The sequence below is a fragment of the Lathamus discolor genome, chromosome 6 (assembly GCF_037157495.1).
Source record: "Lathamus discolor isolate bLatDis1 chromosome 6, bLatDis1.hap1, whole genome shotgun sequence".
In the NCBI taxonomy this organism is placed as follows: Eukaryota; Metazoa; Chordata; class Aves; order Psittaciformes; family Psittacidae; genus Lathamus; species Lathamus discolor.
The window spans coordinates 80141831-80167923 of NC_088889.1; the positions used below are offsets into that span (position 1 = coordinate 80141831).

The 26093-nt window shown below is 42.8% G+C and overlaps 1 protein-coding gene across 2 annotated transcripts in view; it reads left to right on the plus strand.

Annotated features, from left to right (window-relative positions):
* The window catches only part of LOC136016574 (uncharacterized), a 56895-nt gene extending 31628 nt beyond the window's left edge, over positions 1-25267 (plus strand). The window contains exons 3-7 of one of the 2 annotated variants that reach the window (XM_065684002.1): positions 1238-1390; positions 5496-5607; positions 10364-10531; positions 23311-23913; positions 24433-25267. In XM_065684002.1, the coding sequence (XP_065540074.1) occupies positions 1238-1390; positions 5496-5607; positions 10364-10531; positions 23311-23913; positions 24433-24859 (1463 nt within the window). In that variant the 3' untranslated portion in view covers positions 24860-25267. The remainder of the gene's footprint in view (positions 1-1237; positions 1391-5495; positions 5608-10363; positions 10532-23310; positions 23914-24432) is intronic. The other variant, XM_065684004.1, reaches the window with a different exon arrangement.
* The last annotated feature ends 826 nt before the right edge of the window (positions 25268-26093 follow it).

The following is a 26093-nucleotide window of genomic DNA, read 5'->3' on the forward strand; positions in this document are numbered from 1 at the left end:
AAGCTCAACTATAGGCATTATCACACATATGTTCTTATAGTGACGAGAGAATGTATTAATATAAGTGAAGCCTGTAGCAGTCTCTATGGTTACAGCTAACGTTTTCTAATATAAGCCATTGTCTTCAGATGCTTAACTTTCCATGTTTCAACTGCTTAGGCTGAAATTTTCCATCACTGCTCATTGTTTCCAGGTGAATTCTCTAGCAATCAGGTTAGCAAATGCAGTGAAGAATTCTAGCAGATTCTCATGCTGAAACAGTGATTGGAAATTTGGCAGGGACTTGATATAATCATCTGTTCCCATCCTCTCAAATTTATTCCATGGTTTGGTGACTTTAAAAGACTCAGCAGATCCAGCTAGAGGCTTTGTGCTCGAATTTCCAAATGTGACACCTACAGGGGATGAATCAGTCTCGGGCAGACACTACCAAATGTTGCCAGAGTCACCTGTGCACAACCTCAAAGTCCTGCAGAACGTGCAGTACAGACAGGACATGTCAACTCTGCCCTTCCTCCGAGGGATTGTACCTGGGGGCTGAAAAAACAGAAGGCAGTCCAAATTTTGTATCTGCAGCTCTTCAGCTGAGTATAAATAGCTGGCTCCACCCTACCTCTCTTCTGGTTGTCTTTCTATTGCTCCCAACAGCAGAGACCTGTGTAGTGGATCCAAACACCCCAAGTCAGAACAGCCATTCAGCAGGACACCAGTTTCTGTTAAACAGTTTCTAATAACATGCCCCAGTGTTACGCTGTAATAAGTATCTTGAAACCTGGACTGAAAACATTTTCTTTGAATGGTGTCATGAAGAAAGAGGTATCCAAGCCTGTTCACCTGCCACCAGCCCATATCCTGTAAGGTATTACATGCCATCACCACCATTACATTTTGCTCATCCACGACGCAGGGAGGAAAAATAAATTCTGTGTCCTATGCTTTGAGTTAGAGGAGCCAAGAGGTTCTAGATATACCCAAAGAGGTTCTTTAGCCAAACTGGGATCTTAGGCAACAGCGTATTCTTTCTTCAGTATCTTTACCACCCTGCCGCAGTTCGCATCTTCATTCACCACTTTTTTCTATTTTTCAGAGTTTGGGTGGTGGTTTGTTTTAAATTTAAACTTTCTGAATACACAATTACTCCTAGATAGTCCTGATTTCATAATCAATTTTTAAAAACTTTAACCTCTTGCAAGTCTTTACCAACTAAGTGACCAGTTGCTGCTCTTGTGCATTACAGGTGTCCTCTGGTTATCAGTAGTATCCGAGGTGTTATACATCATGCTGTTAGTCGTCGGATTCAGCCTTATGTGCCTCGAGCTCTTTCATTCAAGCAGTGTGATAGATGGGCTCAAGTTAAATGCCTTTGCTGCTGTCTTCACTGTGCTTTCAGGTATGAACCTTCCCTTTCCCTTTTGCCCAAGGAGCCACTATGAAACAGAACTCTAAAACTTTGGCAGAATAAAAGCCAGGGGCTGCAAGAATCTCTCATCCCCATTCAGCTACTGCATTTTTCACTATAATTATTTGTTACTTTGCAACAAGGACTGCATGATAAATTTGCCTCTTGTCAGCAAAAATACATATTCCTGATTTCACAATGGCAATGCAGCTTTCCCCCAGCCAGCACAGCCATTATTATGGCCAAAGCCTGAGCTTCCTTTTTCCAGCATCGTCACACTGATTATCCAACAGAAAATGAAAAAACAGATAGTGTTGAAAATTTCTTTTTTCCATGTTAATCCTGAAAGTAGGTGAAGGTTTGATGCTTCAAACCAAAGAAAGGAGCCATCTTGTTCATTAGGAGAATAGAGAATTAAAAGAATTCTAATAATCACACATAGGAACAAGCCCAATAGTAATGTGGGGACGTGTACATCTCTTGGAACAACTGTTTCAGCCTATTTTCATGCTCACTCTGTACTTGCAGCCTTTCAGCATATGAACTTGAGGAATTCATTTCTCTGAAAGAAGTTATCAAATCTAACCATGTACCCAAGTGCCCCTTCACATCCCTGCTGGCAAAAAAAAAACCCACTTCCCCAGATTTATACAGGCAACCAGCCATAGCTGGCTTGTGTGAACACTCCTGCATGGACTTCTCTGGCAGAAAGAACTTCTGCAATAAAAGTTCATTTTATTCTGCTGTATTTCAAGCTGAAGGAGATTATAACAGGCAGCTTACATTCTGTAAAGGAGTTTGTATCTTCAGGGGTAGCTTGAAATTGTGGAATACTGGTAGTGGTATAAAATTTGGATCAGATGTAGAACTGAGAGAACAAAAAAAAAATCTGGTAAAAACTGCAAAAGCATATTTTTGATCTTTGGATGTCATTTGGATTTTTAAAAAAGTTGGTTCCATTTTCAATATCAAACTGTATGGAATTCTCCAGCATTCGAGCTATTGTTTCCATGCTGTTCTCTTTCTCTTTACTGTTAATCAGAGTTTGAAAGTTTTGTAAGAATTATGAAGTTTTCTTTCCTACACATCTTTCTATTTTTATTTTTATCTTTCCCTTTTTATAAGTACATTGTCATGATGTTCCAAATACAAATTTCAAAATTTTACAGAGAAAAAAGATAGAAAAAGAAGCAAAAAAGCCCAAAACCCCCAAAGAATGCTAGCTGTTCTTTTCAGTGACAGAGTTACCAGAGGAAAGAAGAAGAGCATCTTTATTTAAACTCAGCATATTTATAATGACATAGCTTAGTAGAAACTAGGTAACAAAGAAGACTTTGCCTTGGAGCAACAGACCTCTCATAAAATTAATGCTAGAATTTAGTCCTAAAAGTGCAATGGGATCTTCATATCCTCATAGCTCAATATCTAAAGCTGAGGAAAAATTACGCTTACAGTGTGGCCACCTGTTGTTTTTAATTTACCTCTTATGAGTCATTAATAGAACCCCAAAACATCATCATTTTGGTATCCCTCTAAACCTCATACAAATGAAAAACCTTATATATGTCTCTCATGTAATATTGATAACAAAGCATTTTAATTAATGTGATATATTGTATAAATAATATTTTTTATAAAGATATCTGAAAATTCTTTCAAATATGTTGTATTTTCCAAATTTAGTTCCTTAAGCTCTCCCATTACTGACACCTAGGAACAGCTCTGTTCTGCAAGGCCAATGATCTCAAGCCAGCAATAAGCGGTCAGTGTTTCTGCACTCCCATCACTCCAGCACACCGTATTATCAGGACCTGTTGCCCTGGACCTCGTGGGTGGGCATACAGGCATTTTGTCCTCTTTGCAGCCTTTTGTCCTCAAGCAGCCAGTTGGAGGAAGAGCTGATCTTGTAAATACATCATTTGTTGATTTGTTATAGGCAGTTCATTTTATCCAAAATGTCACCATTAAAAAAATACTATAGGATATTCCCATGGTGAACTTGGCAAAGCAAATCTAAAATAGACCAAACCGATGAGTAGTATCAGGAACAAACCAAACCAAAAGTGCATGAAGCAGCACAATGAAAGAAGGACTTGTATTGTTTGCTATAGCTTATGCATGATATAAAGCCACTGACAGCACAGCCAGGTACAAGTCCGCCCCAGAGTCTCCACACCTGAGGCAGTAAAGCAATGAATGCCAAGTTTCCACTGTGGTCCCTGTGTTACATATAGCAGGACCTGCTGATGACCTCCTACTCAGCTGTATCAGTGGACTGTCATCCTGGCCTCCCACACAGCAAAAGGTTTGAACATTGCTGAAACCCCATTAAGGTTTTGCATAAACAGAACAGATCAGCTTTTCCCTGTGTCAAACTTCCTGATGGCTCTGAGTGACTATGACATATCTCAGGGCACTCTGTAATATTTTATTAAGGTTGAAAAATAACTGACAATAGTTATAGGAACACCAAACCCCAAACTTTAAGATCAATGCAATAACTGTAGCTGGAGAAAATCTACTGAAAAGTACAGCAAGCTCCCAGTGATCTCTTTAAATTAAATATAGCCAGAAACCAAGGTGTGTACCAGTTTGCTGTGCTCCCATTAGGCCGCCCACCCTGCTGAAATATTTCTTCTCTTGTGAATTGCTCTTTCCACCTCCTAACTTTGCAGTGTGTCACACCAACATGAAGCAGCAAATCACCACAGCTTCTTGTAATAAAACGTCTTTGTTCAGCCTCTGCAGTTGTCTGTATCAAATACGACATTCATCTTGCTGAAGGTCCTGCTTAACATACCCACAACACAAACATGACATTCCCCATCTTTCCTCCCACAGAACTGCCCTGAATCATCAGCATGTCTGGTGAGACAAATGAAATGCTTTAGACCCTCAAAGTAAGGGGGAAAGAAGAACCAAAATTTGGGTCTGGGGAAGGAAAACCAGGATCTTTCACATGGAGGAAGGGCAGCTATGGAGAAAAGTAGATCGTCAGAGACAATAGTAAACGGCAACTTCAGTTAAGGCATAAAGTGAAATGTATGGGACTGCGTTGTACCCCACCATGGCAGAACATCAGTATTTCTAAGTGCCTTGAACTGTCGTTATAGCACAAGAGGGTTTTTGACATCTGTAGGTCCAAGGTCTATTTGGGATATGATGACTCTGCCCTACTCTAGCTAACTGCCTGAACCCATGCTTTTCAAGAGCTCAGATGGGAGCATCATTCTGCACTATCGAGGTACTAAAGCAGACACACTCCAAATTATTGTAGTTAGAAAAAGTCTCCAAGCATCAGACCTGCTCCTGGCCACCACTTCCTGAAAAGTGGGGTTTGACTTTCCTCTGAGAGATGTCTAAATGTAAAGTTCAGGCAGTTTTTTCTGCTTAAGCTGAAGAACCATGCTGGCCAGCTAAGTGGCAAACTCAGGCTACCCTGTGATTTAACTACAACCCTGTTCTTTAGCATCATGGTGAGTAGAGTGTCTAATCTTCACCCAGCTGTAGTTATCTCAGCAAAATATAAAAGCAAGCATCATCAACATTATACCTCAAAAGTATTCCTAGAGTGTCCTCTTACCACACATCATCAGGAGCACTGAGTTCACTGAACTTCCCTGGGTAACTTCAAAGTGTTTTCTAAGTGTTCAAATTTATAAATCTTGGCAGCTGTTCAGATAAAATATCATTGTTTGGCATTAACACATTCAATCTTGCATTGCCTACAGAAGCCTGTCTCGTTATTCTCTTACCTGAGGCCTGTCTGCAATGGGCTAAGTGAGATAACTTGTGGGTGGCATACCCTTGTTTTGCAGCAGCAAGGTTGGTGGTGGTGCTAATTGTGCAACATTTTCTTCAACGGTTTTCTTTCTTTAACTCTTCTCTTATTGAGAATTCAGTACGATGTAAAATAATGAGCTTTCAGTCACACCTTTCCTCTGCCCATGCAACTCCCTCCTCCACAGTAGAATAGGAGGCATGAAAGTACAACAAAGACTCTTCTGGAGCTTTCAAAGCACTTCCAGCAGCAGCTATCTCACAAATTATAAAAAACACTAGCACAGAAAATCCTAATATCATCTCTGCTTCTCAGGTCTTTTGGGGATGGTGGCACACATGATGTATACTCAAGTTTTCCAAGTGACAGTCAGCCTTGGACCAGAGGACTGGCGACCCCATTCATGGGACTATGGATGGTCCTTCTGGTAAGTGTCACCACCAGTTAATACCTTTCCATTTCCAACAGTCTGTTGGGAGATTGTACGTAGACCTCAAATTTTCAGGAACATGCATAAGCATTCCCAGCTGCCAAAATGCTAAGAGCAAAAAAACACCATGGCCATGTGATTGCTAAGGTGTAGAGGACAGTTATCAGCGACTGTGCAGCAGCAGCTGTGCGTATCAGCAGGTACATAGCATTTGTAAATAAACAGCACCCACAGTTACCAACACAGATTGAGCACTCTAATTAAAGTTCAATTTAGGTACATAATTACCATGGCATTTCAGAGACTTTTAGCTTCTTTGTGTTTTTTTTTTTTTTGGTTGGGTTTTTTTTTTCTGTTTTTGTTTTTAATTAATGTGACAGTTGAACCTTAGAATGCAACTTTTAACACAACCGCAGAGGAAGGCATGGTGCTCCTGGCACCATGCTATTTCCCTGTTGATCATGGAGAGAAGGCTTAGAAAAACAGGCATATTTTAGAGACTGTTTTTTAAATTTTCTTTATCTTTCCCATTTATCTTCTAAGAATCACATAAAATTAATCTGGCCACGATATGTCAACTGTGTTATATTGCTTGCAAGTTTGTAAGAAGTTTAACGAGCACAGGAGACTGTGGAGAACAGAAATACCTGCAAACAACATTCACATCCCTCTAGAGGCATGAGCCTCTTCGGGTGGCTAGGCAAAATACTTTCTTTTTTTCATTTCTAAATATAGAGCTTTATTTTTGTTCCATCTCAAAGCAGATACAACAACCTTTGCTAATGTCAGTAAAAACACAAATACTTCTTATGCACAGCGCTGCAGGGAATTATCAGCCTTTCCTTCTCCCCTCACTATGCTGTGCTTTGCAGGAGGAGTTACTAACATTTTAGTAACATGTTGAAAAATATAAATTGCATTATATTTAATTTATAGCTTATTTGTGTCTCAATAATGAATATTTACTGCATATGAACATGAACTTGTAAATATACTGTGTTCATATATTTATAATATTTATATAAGCATTTATAACAATGATGCCATAACAATTGCATAATTATTAATATATTTAAATAATAAGGCACATTCTTTATTAATTTGTCTCAGTAATCTATTTTATTATTTACTCCAATACTCAAATTCAGACTGTTGTTAAATGATCAGCATGATAAAGCACTCGTCAGGTTATTCTCCTTCATCTTGTGCAAGACAAGAAAGCCCTTGTCCATGGCTCCCATAGGGCATTTTGAGCCCTCCCTGGGCCCTCTCATCCTACCCATGCTCCAAGCAAGCTGTTCAGAGCTCAGCATCCCATCCTGCAGCAGATGGCAGCTCACAGTGCCGTCTGCTATCCTAACCACAGCTTTGTCCCAGAGCAGATGTGACATCCACTGCCTGTAGCTCTGACCAGCCACCCATAGCCACAGCAGGCTTCTGTTTAAGGACTGACTCTGGGTTAGGCCTCACTGTGGAGGACACTGGAGATTCCCACAAGCAGGGAAATATGTGGGAGCAACCTCAGCTCTTCCCAGATTCCTGATACAGGACCTCAGCTTCACTCCATGCAGTGACTGTTGGTCCACCCTCGATAGAGCTGAGCTCACTCAAGCCGTTGCTGTCACAATGCAGCTTCTCAGATTTGGTAATCTCTCTCCCTCCCCTAATACCTCCCAGGGAAACATACCTGTGCAGGATGCTGGGCAAGGTGCAAACCTCAGCTCAGGCACATCTCCCCTGGGACAGGTGTGAGTAGCAGCAGCATTTTCAGCCTGCAGTGGTGCTCAGCAGCCTGAGGAAGGCCATGAGTTCCTCATGCCATGCCAGTGATGGGTAGCAGACCTAGCAAAGGAAAGTCTGAAATTCAAATGCAGCAAAAACGTTAGTTTCCTTCCAGCTACCACCCCTGCTGAATAGACAAGAGAGGTACAGCCTCCCTTGGCATCACCCAGACTTGATCATCTTCTTTAAGAAGGGTTAAAAACAAATGCCCACCAAACTTGGTGGAGTTTGGAAGCTCTGCACATGTAGGAATTTCCTTCTGTTCCATCTGGGTTCAGGTGATGGCCTGAAGCATGAGCCTTAAATATCCTTGAACCAGCAGTGCAAACATCAGTGTTATTTACCGCCTTCTCTAAAAAGTAACACTGCAGCATCCCACGAGACAACCTGTCAGAGCACAGGGAATTGTAACACCACTGAAAAGTGGGGCTAGGAAACATTCTCCACATGGCCAAGAGGCGAAGAGCGTGACTGGAGATCCAGACTGCCATTTGTTTCCCAAGTTCCAATGAGAAAACTTCTTTTATTTTGTGACTCTATTTCCTCTCTACTGAAAACGAGTGATAAAAATCTCTCTCCTCAAAATGAGGAAGGGCTGCGTCTGATCTGCTCAGATGTCCCAGGGTTGAAAGTGCACCTGTTATCTTACTGCGCTCCCAAGCCATTGTCAAAGCCTGGAGGTTTGTCTGTGATCTGGCACAAGCTGAGAGTGGGTCAGAGAGTTCTCCAGGCAGGGGGTTTCAGTGGCTCTGAGGAGCTGCAGATGTTCATACTCAGCCTTCCTAGGAAAGAAACAAATACTCAAACCTGAGATGTTTGAGCCACAGAGGAACTTGAGAGCACAGCCCTGAGCTCAGCTACCAGAGGCACAATAGGTACAGGCCCTTCACAATTGGGATACAGCTGGTATTGCTGTTAAACAGGTCTTCGGCTAAGGTCGGATGTAACTCTCACAGGTAGGAGAACCACTCTTTACACTTAAAAATGAATACTATTTAACTAAAGTCCATAAAAACTAAAACATATCAATGGTAACTGTCTCATTATTATGATTTACCAAATGCCAGACGTGAAGTCACACTGAGGGTCTTCGTTCTGTATTTCCTTCTCCAAACCTTTCAGCATTTCTTGAGTCAATGATTAGAAATTACCAGAGACTTTCGAGAGAATCTTTTCTCTATATGTCATTCCCCACGCACCTACCAGGCACAGTGAAGCATGTGGTTTCAGCTGGCTTCTTCCTTGATATTGTTTAGGAGCCCAGCTGGAAACATTTGGAGCTGTTGGAGCTTTTCCACACACTCTGCGTAGGACGAAGACACTTGCCAGGCTTCCCTGTGACTGGATACTCACATATAGCACGAGTTTTCTTTCCACATCTCCACCCAACTGTGGAAATCCTAAAGAAATTTCATCACCCCAGGGTTCCTTCTCGTTTGATTGCATCTGGCAAACAGGTTCCAAAATGACTAGGAAAGGGCTGCCTCCACGCACGTCATTGCCATGGGAGTCCCTAGAGGACTTGTTATGCACTGAATTTTGAAATCACTGAAATGTGCCATTTCTGTTTACTTGAACCATTTTTTTTCCCCCAGATTTTTCAGTTCATGAATATGTGTTCTTTTTCAAGTTTTGCCTAATTTGAAATGAGAGATTGTTTCCTTGTCTGCAGAACCTGTGCAGAATGGGAAAACAGCTCATGCTGAGGGCTCTGTTGATAATGCGTATTTATAAGATAATGCTGCTGTGGCTATATGCTTTCCGTTCTGCATAATTTATATCAACATTCAATTTGGTTATAAAACAGGTGAAAGCAAGGAGCAAGTAAAGTATGTAGCTGACACAGACGCTTAAGTTAATCCAAATTAGTTAGGAAGCCACTGCAAACTATATGTGGCTGGAGCTGATGGGCTTAATGTAAAGTCAGGACAAGCCTGAAGGCAGGTAAGTTCTGCAGACAAAATGAGGAATTCAGTGCCTTTTCTGTAGCCCCATTTCATGCTCAAATAGCATCTAAAGTTCTCGGGGCCATGAGTTACACCACCCGCCCCACCCCCCCCCCCTCCGCCCCCAGCCACATCTGAACTTGAGATCAGTAAGGTAAAGGCTGGAGGGCAGATGTGCAGGGAGGGCAGAAGGCACTCAGCAGAAACCCAGTCCACAAGCAGGGAGCAGAGTAGCTCCCAGCTGAGCTCTCCTTGCCAGGACACCCAGAACAACACTTGCTGCTGTTCCAGCCTGGCACTGCGGCGGTCACTTTTTTATCTCCACTTTCTTTCTCCCTTTGTCTCCCTGTGCTCCTGGTTGGTACTTGCAGGTATCCCGCCACTGGCTGACCAAAATTGCACACTTGGAGCACTGCCCTCAGATTGGATCTCTGGACAAAATAGAAGTGCTGTCTTCTATTGTGGTCAGGCTTTCAGAGGCCAGATAAAAGCCAGGAATGCTAGAAATGTCCATGAGGCAGGAAAGAAGGAAATACAGTAGTGTGATGAAGGCATAAAAAATGTAATAAAAACCATCCCTGCAGTAGTGTTGTGTGGAGTCAGTCTCCCATGGATGCTGGAGAACTTGCACTGGTCCAAAAGATGTGCTCTCTGGGGCATTACTCCTTCCAGGAGTTCATTACTGGTCTATAGATTTTAGCATTTGTCTGTGAGGCTCTGAAACATTTCAAAGGGAAATCAAGAGGCATTGGACTCTTCTGTCAGAGTGTAGCGAATATTCATGTTAGCACTCTGTCACACAGTTCTCTATGGGATGAAAACTGTGCCCAGCCCCTGACCCAGCATCCTTCCTGCATGCCTGAGCACCTGCCACAGGTCCTTTGAGGTAAGATGAGAAGAACGGGTTTGTCACCACTGACTTACCTGCCCAGTAGCATCCTGTGTATGTGTGTCTCTTGGCGTCAGAAATATACCATGAGCTGCTGTCTTAACCCAGCTCTGTTTGCTGGTTTCTCTCTTCACAGTCTGGCATGGGGCTCTTTCACCTGCTGCATGGCGGCCTCCGTTACTACCTTGAACTCTTACACTAAGACTGTCATTGAGTTCAGACACAAGCGCAAAATCTTTGAGCAGGGCTTTCGAGAAGAGCAGAACTTCCTAGACCAGGAAGCCATCAAGTACTTCAGAGAAAGGTCAGTGCAGTCAGTTGCTCAATCAGTGGAGGTTTTCATGGACTCTGCTAGTCTCAGAAAATCCAAGCTGTCACCCATTCTGGCACATGTGGGTGAAGCCTCTGGGATACTTGGAGAAGATGTGTGTTAGAGGCAAACACAAAAGATCCTCCTTGGTTTGTTTTTCTTAAATTTTGTGATGTCCCAGTGCCTGCCTTTTCTTACGTACTCATTAAAACATGAGACTGACAAGTCCTTGTAGTATGCAACTGATTCATAGGAATTCATAAGAAGCTATGCTGCTAATGCAAGCTGATTTTGCCTCTCTGGAAAGGTAAAATTGTGGGGATATAACAAATGTTATAGCTATCCTTTCTCAGCATGTGTAATAGGAACCTCCCAATAATCCAAACAGCTGCCAAGACATTTTCCAGCCACCACCTGGTCACTTTACTGTTGCCATCTTCCATAGTCACATGCCCACAACCCATCCTAGTCTTCCACACAACCCATCCTCCTGAACTCCTCCACACAAATATACCCCATACTTTATATCCACACAGTGCCACACACACTGCTAACAGGGTCTTAGATGAACTCTAAGTGCTGTCTGAGTACCAAAGGTCCAGAGATACTCCTTTGCCTGTCACAGCACATTACGCACCCACCACACTGCTGGACCCATGCATTCTTGGTTGTCCCATGTGGCTGCACTGGGATACTTGCTGCCTTCATTCTTCCATGAGAAGGAATGTGAGCACACACAAATATTGACCTCACACAGCCAGGAAGGTGTGATGGACTCCATAGGGGTAGCTTCACAGAACAAGGAGCTGATAGGTACAGAGAATGTTCACCAAAAGCCTATTGTTGGAAGTAATGTAAAGATATTTTGGGAACAGAAAACATAAAGAGGATTAATTCCTGTTCTTCTGACCAATTTGGCAGTTTTTCAGTGGTGGAAGAGAATGGTTAGGAAGCACTAAGGAGACAGAAGATTTGAAATTATCAGACATTTCAGTAGCAAAGCGAGGAGCTCTCCTGAGCAGGAAGAACTAGAGAACTTCCATGGTTATATTTTGCTTTGGTTATCCAGTCTTAACTAGTAGACTGTTGTTGCAGTCCAACTTTCAAGTTTTCACTCTATCTTTCAGACAATCTGGAAGGATGAGAGAAATTATTCAAACAACCATGAATTTCCTAAGTTTGCATTTAGAGTTGACAGTGAATTTTAAAAAATTCTGTATGTGAGAAAAAAACCCAAACAGTGAAGAGGAAGTGGTCAGCAAGATAAATCAACACTCAGTGAGGGAAAACAGATGACCGCATTACTGAAGTGAGAATTGCAGATGAGAGACAGGCAGAACTGTAAGCAACAATATGTTGAGTTATATTGGGAAATGCTAAGAAAATTTGATAAAGTACTGGAACAATAAATAGCAAAAAACATTAACAGCAGAGAGGACAGTAATCCTCTTTATCTCACACGGGTGTTGTCTGGTTTTATTTTGATTCCTCTTGCACTCACCATATTACACATGCCCCTTTTCTACATACATGTAAATCAGTACCACACAACACACAATCAAATCCATGTTGGATTGGTCATCTGAGAGGCCTTCAGCCCAATGCACTATAAATTAACAGGTGAAGGGCCTCAAAGAATAACAACAGGCCAAATGCAGCATCAAGGCTTTTTCAAGTCTCTTGGAAGGAAGCTTTGAACTTACCTAGGCAGCTAGCAGGATATTTAACACACATATGCCCAAGGCAAGTGAGAAATCCCACCTTGGCCAGCACAAACCAATGGGGTTTTAATCCTTATTTTATATGTATTATTCAAAACAAGCTCCATACGACGCAATGTGCATACAGAACAGCCTGTTCCTTTATACTGGTCAGAGCCACCTTGACCAGTATACAGAGGCAGTGCTTTGTCTCTACCACTTGCTTTATGACCGGACTGCCTATTTTGTTCTGTCCTTCCAGTTTCTTTCCTCATTTTGAATGTGTGTGAACAGTTCACTTGTTGGTCACATCCTCCAAACCCCTCCACACTCACTTGGCAAACACAGCTCAAGCATGTGGTGTTGCCAAACTTCATGATTATGACTTTCTTTTTTTACATCAGATTATTTTAATTGTTGTATCTGAATACATAATAAGAAGCCCAGAGTCAGTGTTACCATGGGATCGTTCCAGAGATTTAAAGCTGTGCAGCATTACATCCTTTTTTTTTTTTCTTTCATTTAGTGCATTCATGATTGGCTTCACTGCTGTGACCTGGGGATACTCTGAGACGGGGAGGTCCAGGGGTCATTAATTATCAACACAGTGTTGCTACACACTGTGGGTGCCAGCAGTCCCAGCAAGCACACAACTTCCCCGAGCTCTAAACTTCTTAGCACAAATAGAAAATAACTTAAATTTTTTCCTTCCTGTGCATATACCCTGGGATACTTCACATTCCCTCCTACTCCTACACCTCCGTGTTCCTTTTCATATCTCATAAATAAAACCCTCCAGCCTGCCTTCCTTCCAGTTACTTTGTACATATCGGTACCCTCTTTGCATGTTCCTTTGCCTCAGCACACATCCAGCACCCACTGTACACACACATCTAGCCTCTGTGTTGAACAGACTTTGTGCAATAGGCAGCTTTCTTAGATCAATATATTTCTAGTGAGAGTTAAATCTTTATCATTATTCCCAACAGCTGCAGTTTAACTTTCAGGTAACAAGGAAGAAAAGCATTAGCCCCATTTTGCCTGATAAAAGTTTTTTGTTGGAATATTCTTCTCCAGGGCCCTCATCCTAGAGAAGAAATTTGCTTTATGCAAAATACTGACAGTAAAATACTGCTAACCTTGCAAGTACTTTCTCAAATATTGTATCATTTTATTTCACTTAATTGTAATCGCATGGAACTGCATATAACAAGGGACACATTAGATGAAAGAGCTGAAATGCTCCCTTGAGAGTTCCCAGTTCAACAAGTGTATATATACCATGTTCACCACCCAGTGCAGGGGATGCAGCAGATAAGCCACATCAATGCACAGCTTGCTGTCCTGACACCCCCCCCCCCACCACACACACACACACACACACATTTCACCAGCTCACCACATCCCCTCCCCTTGTATGTCAGCCTCACACAGCCTGCAGTACTGCTGCTTTTTAACCTCCATCTCCACATCCTAACTGCCTCAGCTGTGAATAACATAGGAAAGATCTTTAAAACTACATGAATGCATGTGTTCACCCCAAATGCTGCTCCACTGCCTGGTTTGACTCCACCTTAAGCAGTGCATAGAGTTACCCAGCCCTAAGTCCACACAGCCTGTACAGAGACAGTTAAATTCTCTGACTACCTGCAACTGCAAAGACACAGACCTTGCCTCTCAACAACTAAGCATCTTTCTGTTTCCATCACTGGGAAAACATTTAAAGAGCTGCTGATAAATCAAAGAGTCATGGTGTTATTTAACAACTATTTCCTTCCCAGACATGAGATACTTTGAAAAGTCCAGACAACATAGATTCTGTAGTTCACACTGTAAAATCAAAAGATTATAGGTCTTCAGATATAGAAGATATGATAGCCCTCAGAGTAACTCTAAGTAGAACAGGTAAATAATACAGGCTTGGAGGTATTATTCATGTACTAAGTGTTCTATAAAATTAGCAGTAGAATTATCTGTAACATGTCAGCTTTCAGTCTTTGTCCTGTTATTGATTGTCCCCCTTTTTCTTTGGTTTTCCTTTTCACTGAATATTTGGCTATAATTTTTGCTCATCTTTTTTATTTTTTCAGTTTATTAAGTAAGTGTCAGTTCATAATAGGTACCTGTCTTCCTTCCCTCTCAGTTTCTCTTTCTGCTCTGTTTCCTATGCATACTCTTGCCCCATATAATCTTGAGCATGGTCCATTGTCTACAATTTACGCCAGCTAGCAGTGGAGGATCCCTCCACATACCTTTCTGCTTCTTTTGCTCTGAGGATCCTTCCAGATAAGTCAAAGGGACAGGGATTCTTTGTTCTCCCTATATCATTTGGTAAGCTATGGTTGTAGCTATGGGAAGGAAGATCTGAAGCAGTGGAACATAGAGGCTTGGGTAAGAGTACATGAGGACTGAAGCCTGGGGTCAGGGATAGAGAGGATGAAAGGGTGGAAATCAAGTCCAGGTGAACTTGTGGAGAGCCAGTCACTGCCTTGAGCAAGGAATAAACAGTTAGTGAAGTGATACAAGAAAACTTGAATTACCCACTGCCCTCTTTTATTATTGACAAGAGGAGAAAGAGTAGCAGCTTTTGGAAATATGCCCATGCCTGGTCAGGCTGTCTGAGGCAAGGAGTGTTGAATCCCATTGGAACTAAAGGCCCTGCAGACAGGGGTAAGGAGGTTAGCCCACCCTGGTACCAGTGGGAGAGGGGACCCAAGAGATCAGCAAAGCCCTGTCTCCAGTCTGATATCCAGCCTTTTGGTAACTGTGAAGCAAATCTCACTTATCAGGTGCTGTTAAACCAACATATAAATTTAGCAAGTAAATCTGGAAGAATCAGCCTTCCGCTGTTCACTCATCCATAGCACAGCACTTGCCAACTTGCAGCTGTCCATCAACACCCATTGTGGCTTTGCAGCTGATTTCACAACATTTTTCTTGCTGACTGAGCCCTTACTCTGATCTGCAAAACCAACCCAACATCAGGCAGATGCTACTGGTGAAATTCTAGAATGAACTGTGTTCAAACTGCCATTGACACCCGTGCAGACAAAACGTCTCTGCAGGGATAAAAGATGTAATTTCGAAGTGCTAGGAGCAGCTTGAAACAGACAGCAGGACCAGAGCTATTGCAGAAAGAATAAATTAGGACCATTCCCAAGACTATGAGAATTAGAACTTTTCGGATCATCATTCACATACGCTATTTTTCACGTCTCTGCTGTATGTTACTCACAGCTTGCTTTCTCTACCTCCATTGTACTCATATTTGTTGTGCAGATTATATCAGTGCTCTCCAAAGACATGCCAACCTTTTGCTCTGATTTCCTCCTTGGTCACCTAGATATCTAAACAGGTTTTAAGCTACCGGCCTACCATACCTCCCATTTACAGAGTCAGTATCTTTTCATATGAACATCAATGAGAATTTCCAATCTATTTACCTTTCATTAGCACACAGGGATAAGTGTAACATTCTGCCTTGGATTTATTCTGCACTTTATTCTGCAACACAGGAAGGTGTATCTGCAGAGCTGTTCCTTCTGGAAAATTACATGGACTGGCACTTAAACGGTGTAGCACTAGCAACATACACGCTTCCAACACACACATACTGTACAATGCTGTTAGTTCCTGATGCTTAGATTCATCCTGAAGAGTAAAAGAGTGGGAGAGCCGCAGCCCTGAGCTCCTCATTTCTATTCCCCATGGCCTCTTTACATGAGTTTTCCCCTGAAAGGGGCAAAGCCAATAGAACAGACTCCTTTGTGAGACCATTACAATCTCCATAATGGGCCTGGCTGGCTATAGATGGAGGAGCGCAGGTATGTTGTACTCTTACTGATTTTGACCCTTCCATTTCTGTACATTTGGGAGCAGCCTTTGTTTCTGCTAAAGGTGCTACTTCTATATTCTCTTTTCCAGGACTGAGGAGGAGAGGGCTGAGGCTGGGGACCTGAGGTTACAGTGCCTCCATAGCTGCTCCCCAAATAGTAAGTGACCATGGCTTGAATATGTCCAATGATACACAATGGCTTGTACTATCCCCACACTGGCTCCTTGGGGTTAAGAATAAGGTTTGCAGTAGGAAGCTACAGAAATAGAGATTTTGTAACTTTCCCAGACAGTGTTGCCCAAATGATAATCAACTAGCATATGAACAGTACAAAATTCTCCAGATTCAATTTAGGATGTGCACATATCCTATAATTTTATGTTATCTCAAGAAGCTGTGACTTCATAGTAGTTTAAAAATATGTTCTAATTTACACCTGTATAACTTTCATTATCACTACCTTTTATTCATCTATATTTATCACCAATTCATGATGATGCATGCTATTGAATATAAAAGTGATTGAAAGCAGCTTTGGTAGACAATAATGTTAGCATAATTAATGCCATTTCTTGCACTTATTCAGAAAATTGCTATGCTTTTATTCAGCATTTGCAAAAATTCTTACTTTAAGCTATGGAATCAGTGGTTCAATGTACGGAGCAGTATTGGAGCATGGCTCCTGCCCTGCTCTGAATACTATACTTTTCCTTTACTCTCCAGGAAAGATGTGTGCAGTTTCATGCATCTATTTCCGTGCAAAGAAAGCAAGTGATTCTTCATTCAGCAGGAGGGAGACTTGGGAAGGTGACTTGCTGTCTCTGCGCTATTAAAATTTGGAAACCTCGTAGCATTTTGCTGCCTCTGTCTTGCTGAGATGCATATCTCAGCCGCGTACTTATGGAAGCTTGGTGTTCATAACCCTAATAATTGAGGGTCCCAATCCCTCCTCAGACCTGCTGGAACAGCTCTCCAGTCCCACGTCACTGCAGGTGGTCTCCCTACAGGCATGATAGTGCTAGAATTGGTCTGCAGCTTGGTTTGTCATCAATTCACTTGGTAACTCACGCTCCTTGAAAATGTCATGTCAGTTGTGGACGCTTCCACAGGTAGATCCACGTCCTTCATTTTCACAGGCCTAAAAATGTTTATTAGTACAAAATTGATATGGGTCATATTTCCCATATAGCAAACTACTGGCTAGTGCTCACACGTGCTTATTTCATTATGAAGACTGTCCAAAGGTCTTTGTTTCAAAGAACAAATAACAATTCTTGACACTTAGTGTTCAAGGGAATAGAAACAAGGCTTTATTGATCCTATGCCCAGCCCTGCCCCAGTACTTCGGTTTAAAGGACATATAGCTTACCTCCATAGACGTGCTGACAGCGCTGTAAAAGCCAACTGCAAATGACAAGTCCAGTGTCAGGTTAAAGAACACTGGCCATTCTTCAATATTACATCAGTGTCAGCTTCACATCAGCTACCTACTGTAATGAAATCAGATCAATATTAATAAAGTGACATGAGTGAAGTTCTGCTTTCAGTTCACAGTTTAATTACGAATCCAGATTAAACATCAGAATCTTCATTATTTATGTTTCTTAGGGAGGAAAAAACATTAATTAAAGTTGCTCATGATGGCACAAAGCCTCACAACCTTCAGATGGAAGTCTCCTTCCTGGAACTAGCCCATCAGGCCATAACTGTCCTCACCCTGATCAGAGGCTTCTCTTTGATGTTCTTTCTAGCTTCATAAACTCCCAGTCTTCTTGTCACATTACATATGCAATGGGCTCATGGCCAGCAAAGAACTCTTAATGGCAAGACAACGACATGAAGTCAGAGCAGCCACAAAGGTTACACTGGCCCTTTGGTTATCCAGGGGCCTGCTTGTGTGAAAGAAGGCGGCACATCACCTAGGACAGCCCAAGTCCTCACCATTGCTTGGTCAGCTCATCACCTGCATTCCACTAGCAGAGTAAATGCCAGCAGATCGTTTGAGCTCTTTCTGAACTCTTCACACAGAGGTGGTCCTTTACCAGTAGGACACGTGGATGTATTACCAGATGTTATCCCTGCTGCTCACTTCAACCAGCATTCCCTGGAGGACTTGTCAGCTGCTTTCATTTAGAAATGCCTTGAGGCTGTTTTAATTTGAACCAAACAGCATATAAGGACTACTCACTCACCCTGAGACATCATGATTTTTTCTATCCTTCCACAAAGACAAAAGGGCATTGAGTCCTTGTTGAGAGGCAAGGATTTTTAGAGAGTGCTGCTGTAAAGTGAAACAGTAAAAACTTCAAATAAAAGAAGAAGACTGAGCAATCATAGAAGACAAACACCAACTAGCCAGGTGATTTCAGAAGAGAGGATATGAAAGGATTGCAACTAGCCCAGGAGCACTGTGAGAGCACAGGTAGCACAAAGGGCCTTATGCCAGGTCAGGACCAGGGCAGGATCTTGGGTTCCTCTGTGGGTGATACTAAGCTATCCATTCTGAGAAGTGGACTTAAATTATACATTTCATCAGAAGCTTGACTCCCGAGGAGTCTTGATCAAGGCAATGCAATATTCAGTCCTGATAATTCTATATTAAACAATTTAATGTCCAATAATAAACTATAATTTTCCTTTAACAGGGTTTAAACTTGCCTGAGATAGGCTAATAACAGCATCAAGGAGCTCTAGCTATAAACATTGGCATCCTCTGCTTTCACTAAGCTGCCTTCCTGTGCAAACATATGGTGCTGGCCCCTATACATCTGATATCATGACATGTTTTGTTGATACCAAATTTAGCATTGCCATTGCAAAGCTCTAAACACTTTTAATACTCTATTGGCTGTCATTTTTGACCTTCGAGGTCTCAACTTTTTCACTCAGAAGTGCAGGGCTGGGACGTCCCAATGCACTGGCTGTGCAGTCACTACACAAAATGATAGAAGGTGAAGTTTCATAGCAGGCTCTTGTTGTTGAACACCTAATTATCACCAAGAAATGTTCACTGTTATTAGGCTCCAGACAGCAATTGCTTCTGGTTTCAGACATCTGTATGTCCATGCCACTTCCACCCTCTCCTCCAGTCTTCTATGATCACTTGGCATTAATATGATGAGTCTGCTGCTCAGATCAGTGCGCCTGGGACCCACAGGGCAGATGGGAGAGGTATGGATGATAGATGTAGAATGAGGGGCAAAAGAGAAGTGGGAGAGCTGTCATGAAGGACGAGGAGGAACAGGTAGAATGGCAAAGCCAAAGAGGGAATGGGTCACTCAGAAGAGAGCTGAGCAAGAAACAGCATGTTCTTACTGTGTGTGGCTAAAAGCCTCAGTTGCTATTTGAGGCAGATAAACCCAGGGTCCAGGATACCAGCTTTTCTTGTAGAAAGCTGAAAGAATATTCAAAATTAATTCAGCATTTAAAAACTAATATAGTCACTGTTTTGGCAGTGTGGGCAATTTAGGAGGGTCACCTGACAAAGAGGAGGCCTTGAAAAAAGTAATTTTATTCTCGTATCATCACCCTGCAGGCATTTCCCCTGGGTCCATCCCACAGCTCTTCTACCATCCTCCCACCCTTGGCTGTCTACAGTAAGATTTATTCAACCAGCCCCTCAGTGCTTCACTGAAAAGCATGTTGTCATTTTCTTCTATTCAGACAAGCTCATCAGAAGAACTCTAGTTTTAAAACATGGTGGAAATGATTCATAAAAAAAGAATATCCACTGTTTTTTCTTGGTTGCAAGTGCCACAGAAGTGAAATAGTGCTGTATTTGCAGGCAACTTTCAAATGTCTCCAAATTCAGTGCTACAAAGACTCTGTTGCACAAGCTCAGCTGGAGAGGGCAAGGCACAGCCGGCAGACAAGGTCACTCTGACAACAGGGAACATGCTTTATATGCTGAGCAGCACCGGGCTGGAAGAAGGCAGACAACAAGGGCTTGACGCATTTGAAGTGTTGCTCAAAGTTGAGTCAAGGTTTCTCCTTGTGGAGGTACCTGACAGCTGCAATCACCTTCCTGTTTCATGTCAGCATTGATTTCAACTCCAGGTCTTGCAATTCTTCCTGTAATTTATTCAGTTCATAGTGATTCACTACATAGAAACAGGTGGAAAAAATCACCTCTGATGGAGCATCACAGGTACACATCTGAGATCCAGCCTTGCTATATTGAAAGCAAAGGGAATTTCATTCCTGTCTTCAGGCAACCCCTTGTCCACTAGGAAAGTCCAAAGTTATCGGTCTCAGCTCTGTCCTCATTTACCTCTGCTAAAATCCAGACTGACATTTCAGGTTTACAAGCTTCAGATTACTCCTTAAGCAACCAGCTCCTCTGCTTCTGCGATCAGCATGAGGATAAAAGTAAATGCAGTCCCATGTTGAGCACTGCAGACAGTGAAAATTAGAGGGTGGAAAAGGAAAGCAAAATAAAGTGTTAGTTTAGAATACTTTTCTGTTTCCTCCAGTGCACAGGTGAATTGGAAATGTATCTTATATAAATTTCAGTGAGATTAGTTACGAAACGTGGTCTCTGTCACTCTTAAATCGCATCTTTCAATAAATATCCCATCTCCTACAGCTAATCCTGGATTTATGAAAAAAAAAAAACAAACCAACAAACCCAAACACAGAACAAACAAACACAAAAATGCCAAAACCCAAAAAAAAGCCAACTGGGTCCAACACTGCTAAAGACGTGGAATATTTCAGATTGTATACGCACCCAAGAAGCCCTTCAGTTACTGTGCATATTATATTACCCCTCCCAGAATGTAGGCAGGAATTAGCTCAGTAAATGTTCTGATAGTTTTACACTGTGAGATATTTGAGGATAAATACATAAATTTTTAACAAAATAAACCCAAAGTTACAATAAGCATTTTTATTTTAGTTGCCTTAAAATGGGCTTTGCTCATCAGAGTAGGTTTCTTACACTTTGCTACAGCAAAAAGTATTTCCTGAATGTGGGATTTTGTAGTGAAGATTAAGGAACGACTGCAGTTCAGCTCTGATTTAAGTAACCAGCAATTTTTTGTCCTTTGTGCTGGAAGATCCCACTTTTCCACTCCTCCTCTCCGTCCCAGAGTAGTCTATGCACCAACAGACAGCTCTCCTTCCATCTGCCTGCTCCCTGGGGCATGGGGATGCACTCCTTGGACCAGAAGCTTTAGCTTTTGATATTCACAAGTTTACCAGGCTTCTGAGTCTCTCTGGCAATAAATGAACAACCAGATTCACCTGTGCCAAATTCCAGCCTTCTGAACACCTCCACAGCAGGACCAAGCACGCTACAAGCCATCATTCCTTGCACTCAGGAGAGACTGAGAGACAGCAACTCAATTTACAAAGGCAACACAACACAGATGCCCAGCTCCAGGCTACCCTCGCTTGCACAGCCCGCTCTTCCACTGACTACTGACTCCAACTAGTGCAATAAAAGGGTAGTAATCCATCCAAGCCGGAGGGCTGCAAGTAACACCATTTTTCCTTTAAAAAACTTTTTATTTATGAGGGACTCTTCTGCAACAGGCACTATAAACTCAGTATGGAAGGGGACAGTCCAGAGGCTTCAATGGAGGAGAAGGATGGTGAGGTAGAACTCAAAGCAGAGAAAGGGGAAAGAAGAAAGGGAAAGTAAGTTAGGTGGAATCACAGAATAACATGGGTGAACAAGGCCTCTTGCTCACAGCATGTCACTTAGACCAGGCTGAATCAGGATGCTTAGTTCCTTGTCCAGCTAATTCCTGAATACCTCTAAGGATGGAGATCCCAATACATCTCTTGGCCTCTGTCCCTGTGAACACCCTCAGGATGAAAAAGCTTTTCCTTATATCTAGTTGGAAATTCTTGTCTCCCACTCCAGTTCAGCCAGTTTACAAAAGCAAGGTACTTATGGAGAAGGGTGCTCCCTCTGACTTCTGTGTTCCTTCTTTTCTTTCCTGCTTTTTATATAAGCCATTTAAGCTTCTTTTTGGCTCTGTTTTTATGCAGTAGCTCTGTTACTGTCTACTTTTCCAATTATCAGGTATCTAAATTTGATTTAAACCTGATAATTATGCTGTCATCTAGCAAAGGCCTTAATTAACCCTGTTGAAGCCAATAGGTGTGAGGCATACTCTTTAGGACCTTAAAGAACTGGTGTTTAATTGCATCCAACACTGGGAAAGGTGCAAGGAGCTGAAGAAGTGAAAATGTAGCTAATTTAAGCCACTGGCACTAACAGGACAGGACTTCATGCACTGGATCTCCATCCAGACCAGGATTTTCTGCTGTCTTCCACAAGAGAAATACAAATATACCAGATGCACAAGAAGACTCAGTTGGTCACTGCTATTGCTACAAAAGTTTGTCATGTTCTTTGGCTGTTAGAAATCCTGAATCATGATCTGCACAGTGGGTATGTTTGTGTTCCCGTTCAAGGTCAAGGCATTTCTAGCTGCATTCCATACCCATCAGTACAATTCCAGTCTCCAGAGGTACATCTTCCTCTCTTGCCATCGGTCTTGCCAAACTAAGTAAAATTTAGCCATAGAAAAAAAAGCATTGGTATCTCCTCTGCCTGTACACAGTCTAGAGCTTGGGGGAGGGAAGGGAAGAAAAGTCCTTTACATACTAAGCCATATAAAAGAAATGTCCTGCAATGTCACCACAGGAACACTGATGTCAGCCTGTGCTGCCCTTCTGTTTTTATTCTGCCTGTTTATTCATCTCCTAATTCATCGGTTGAACGTGCAGAGCTACCAGGAGACTGAAGTATGTGGGTCCAAAGTGAAGGCAGGTCTTCATACTTTTCAGGAATGATCAAGGGCAGGTGTTGTGGCAACCTGCAAGCCAGGTTTTATTCTTTTGCATTCTTACTGGAATTTATCACAGTCATAAGCCAGTAGCTTTCTTCTCTTTCGTGTCCCTCCCCAGCACCAAATCCTTGGTTCTTGCAGAGCTGTATGACTTTTGGGAAGAACACTGATGTGCCAGTGATTATCACACTGATGGTAGCTGCTTAGATGGCACCAGGGAGGAACTGGTCCTGAATTTATGTGCCTTATTCTCAAGCACTTTTTTCTTGTTCATGAGAAGCAGAGGGTTTTATACAGGCATGAGAAGCAGAACAGCCTATGGGGAAATGCAGTTGTGGGAAACAGGCTTAAAATTGTCCCAAAAATAGGCCTAAAATTGTCTTACAAACCTTCAGCCCAGTCCAGAGGACAAAGTGTGTGTTTGTCTTTCTTTAGGGCTTCACAACACCCAGCTCTAAATGTCACTAGCACGCAGAGGAACAGGAGTGACCATAATGCTCAGAAAATTCCCCCATTCGCTACGTCAAACTCTTCCAGCGACACATCAAGCAGCTCTTCACTTTCATCAGAACCAACCAGCCAGATCTCCATGGTTCAGGATCAAACCCTGCTGGACATTGCCTCCATCACTAGATTGGCCCCAGGAGAATCACCAAACCCTCAACCATTTGAGCAAAGAGATAAACATTTAGCAATATCGTGTCCCAGCCCACTCGGAGCAAGGACTATTCCAGCATCTTGCCCAGCCAGCCCCAGGCTCAGTATAACACCCAGCTCAGCCAAGCCACAGCAATACTCTGACTCTTCTCCAGTCAGTCCAGGGATCAATGCAGCTTCCTTCTATACCTTTTGTCCTCACACAGCACAAAACGTACAAGCTTCAGCATCAGATCACACACTGACCCCAACAAGAAAAAGCACAAGGCCACCAGCAACGACTCCTGACGATAGTTCCCAGTCTCCTGGCTATTCTAAAACTGGATTAAAGAATACAGGAAAGGGTTTTGAATCAGATCTGGAAGATCCTGGTCATGAAAGGTATGTATCCAGACCATACACAGGTTTAAGTCCTCCAGTGACTCAAACTGGTATACGGTCATTAAGAGCCCCTCACAAAAAAATTAAATATCCTTTATAATTTAGATGCTCCCAGTGGCTTTTTATCCAGTAACTACCCTGTGCTCCCACTAAACCCTGTTACCTAAGAAGCAAAATACTGTATTTTCCATACATCCATTTAGCTCTCCAGCCCTGATTACAGACCATTCCTGGGCCAGACTGTCAATCTCAGTTCTTCCAGCAGGACACAGTTTTAAGGTGCCTCATTTCCTTCCAGATGAGAAAGCACACGTCTCCCTATGCTAGCAGAGAGAAACTCTGCTGTGACTATGAAGCCTGACAGATAAGAGCTGGGGATGGTACTCAGTGACATAGCCAGTATCTATCTCCCTTCCCAAACCTCAGGCTCTGTGATTCCAACCCTGGGCAAGCTGGGTGGATTTCACCCCTCTGAGCTTCTGAACTCCACACTGTGTCTGCCACTTCTTTCCTTGGCAGGACATTTGTAACCATGAAGGAATTCCAAGCCATGGAGGAAGAACTAGAGGATGTAAAAGAAGAACTGAAATGCCTGAAGTGGAAAGTGAGACACATTGGTGAGACTGTGCAGCCCTTGGCTGAAGACAGCAAGCGTTACAATGGCTATACCCTGACAGAGCTCAAGGCAATGGTGCAGTTTGAGGATGACCCTTACAAGGCTGCACACAAGATCCTAACTGCGCTCTTCAGTGATGTCTACTTGATACAGCACTCGGTCACTGAACAGGCCTGCAACTCCCGATCTCTGCCCAAGCCCAAAATAGACCCAGAGCTGTACACAGTGTACTGTGACATTCTGAGGAGCATATTCCCTGGAATTAGCAGCCAGACCTTGAGGGAGGAGACACAACACATGCAGAAAAGCACCCAGAAAGAACTGCAGTAACACCAGAACCCCCAACATGTTCTGCAAAGTGAGAAGTGTCCGATGATTTTAGAGGATTAACTGTGGTAGGTACCATCGGTTGAGTCTATCCCTATTAGGTATGAAGCATCTCTAAAGATACTGGTGAGCTCTGAGCCCTTTATGCCACTTGCCCAGTGAGACAGGGTGGGAAGGCATTCTGCATACTTCTGACATTCTAGAAAAAAAATGCCCCTTAGTGTCTTTTTCAACATATGGACGTTTCCTTGTTTCCAGCAACTACAAATGCTGACAAAAAGATCCAGAGAAGGCATTATATGTCCACGCAAGGGCATTCTCCCAGCCCCAAACAGACCAACAAACCAGCATCTGGGTAGTTTCTATTTTCTAGAGTATATCATTCATTAAATGACATTACTTGTTAGAAAATTGTGCCTGGGTTGTCTTGTTTTAGGTTTGGGGGGGGGGGGTTTGTTCTGTTTTGGGTTGGGTTTTTTGTTTGTCTCACAATGCTTTGCACATCAACTCAACCAGTAATCATAACTTGGATACGCACTAGGATGTGACCTGGGCATGCAGCAAACCACCCTTCTCTGCCCAGCTGCATCCTGGGTTACATGGGAAGAGCACCAGGCACAGAGGTCAGGGGCAGTAGCGCACCCAAGCAGGTCTCCATTCTGGGTAACTGGGGCTTGGGGCATAACAGCGTGCAACGTGCCCCTAAATCACCAACCCACCAGTGACGCAGGTAAAGGGCTGTGACCTCCATCTCTCCCAGCCTCTGACAAGTGAGTTGACAGACCAGCTGTGCCTTACTGTGACAATGGTGCTGAACGGCTGGGCCATTGCGAACACCCTGGAGCTCCTTCCTCTGTGTCTGGGACCAGCAAAGTGCAATGGATGAACCACAGTTTGTCCATCAGGTTTTGCTCACAGGCCTTGCAGCTCATTTTGTAAAGATCAGGTGAGGGTGGAGGGTTGGAGAGATGTTCTTGTGCCATTTTGCTCACTACCAATGGAAGATGCTGCTTCCCTACCCTACTGGATCCCGTACCCCTTTCAGACAGTCATTGACACTTCTTGGAAGCAGTCACTTCCCTGGTCTCAATGTGACAGGTACATCAAAACCCAGAACATGTCTATCCTGCACACTGCTGCTGCTCCCTGCCAGTCCACTGAGGATAGCAAGGTGAACAAAAGGTAACCTGCAAGTTCAGCCTACCTTTCCCTCTGCTGAGATATAATCAAACTCTTA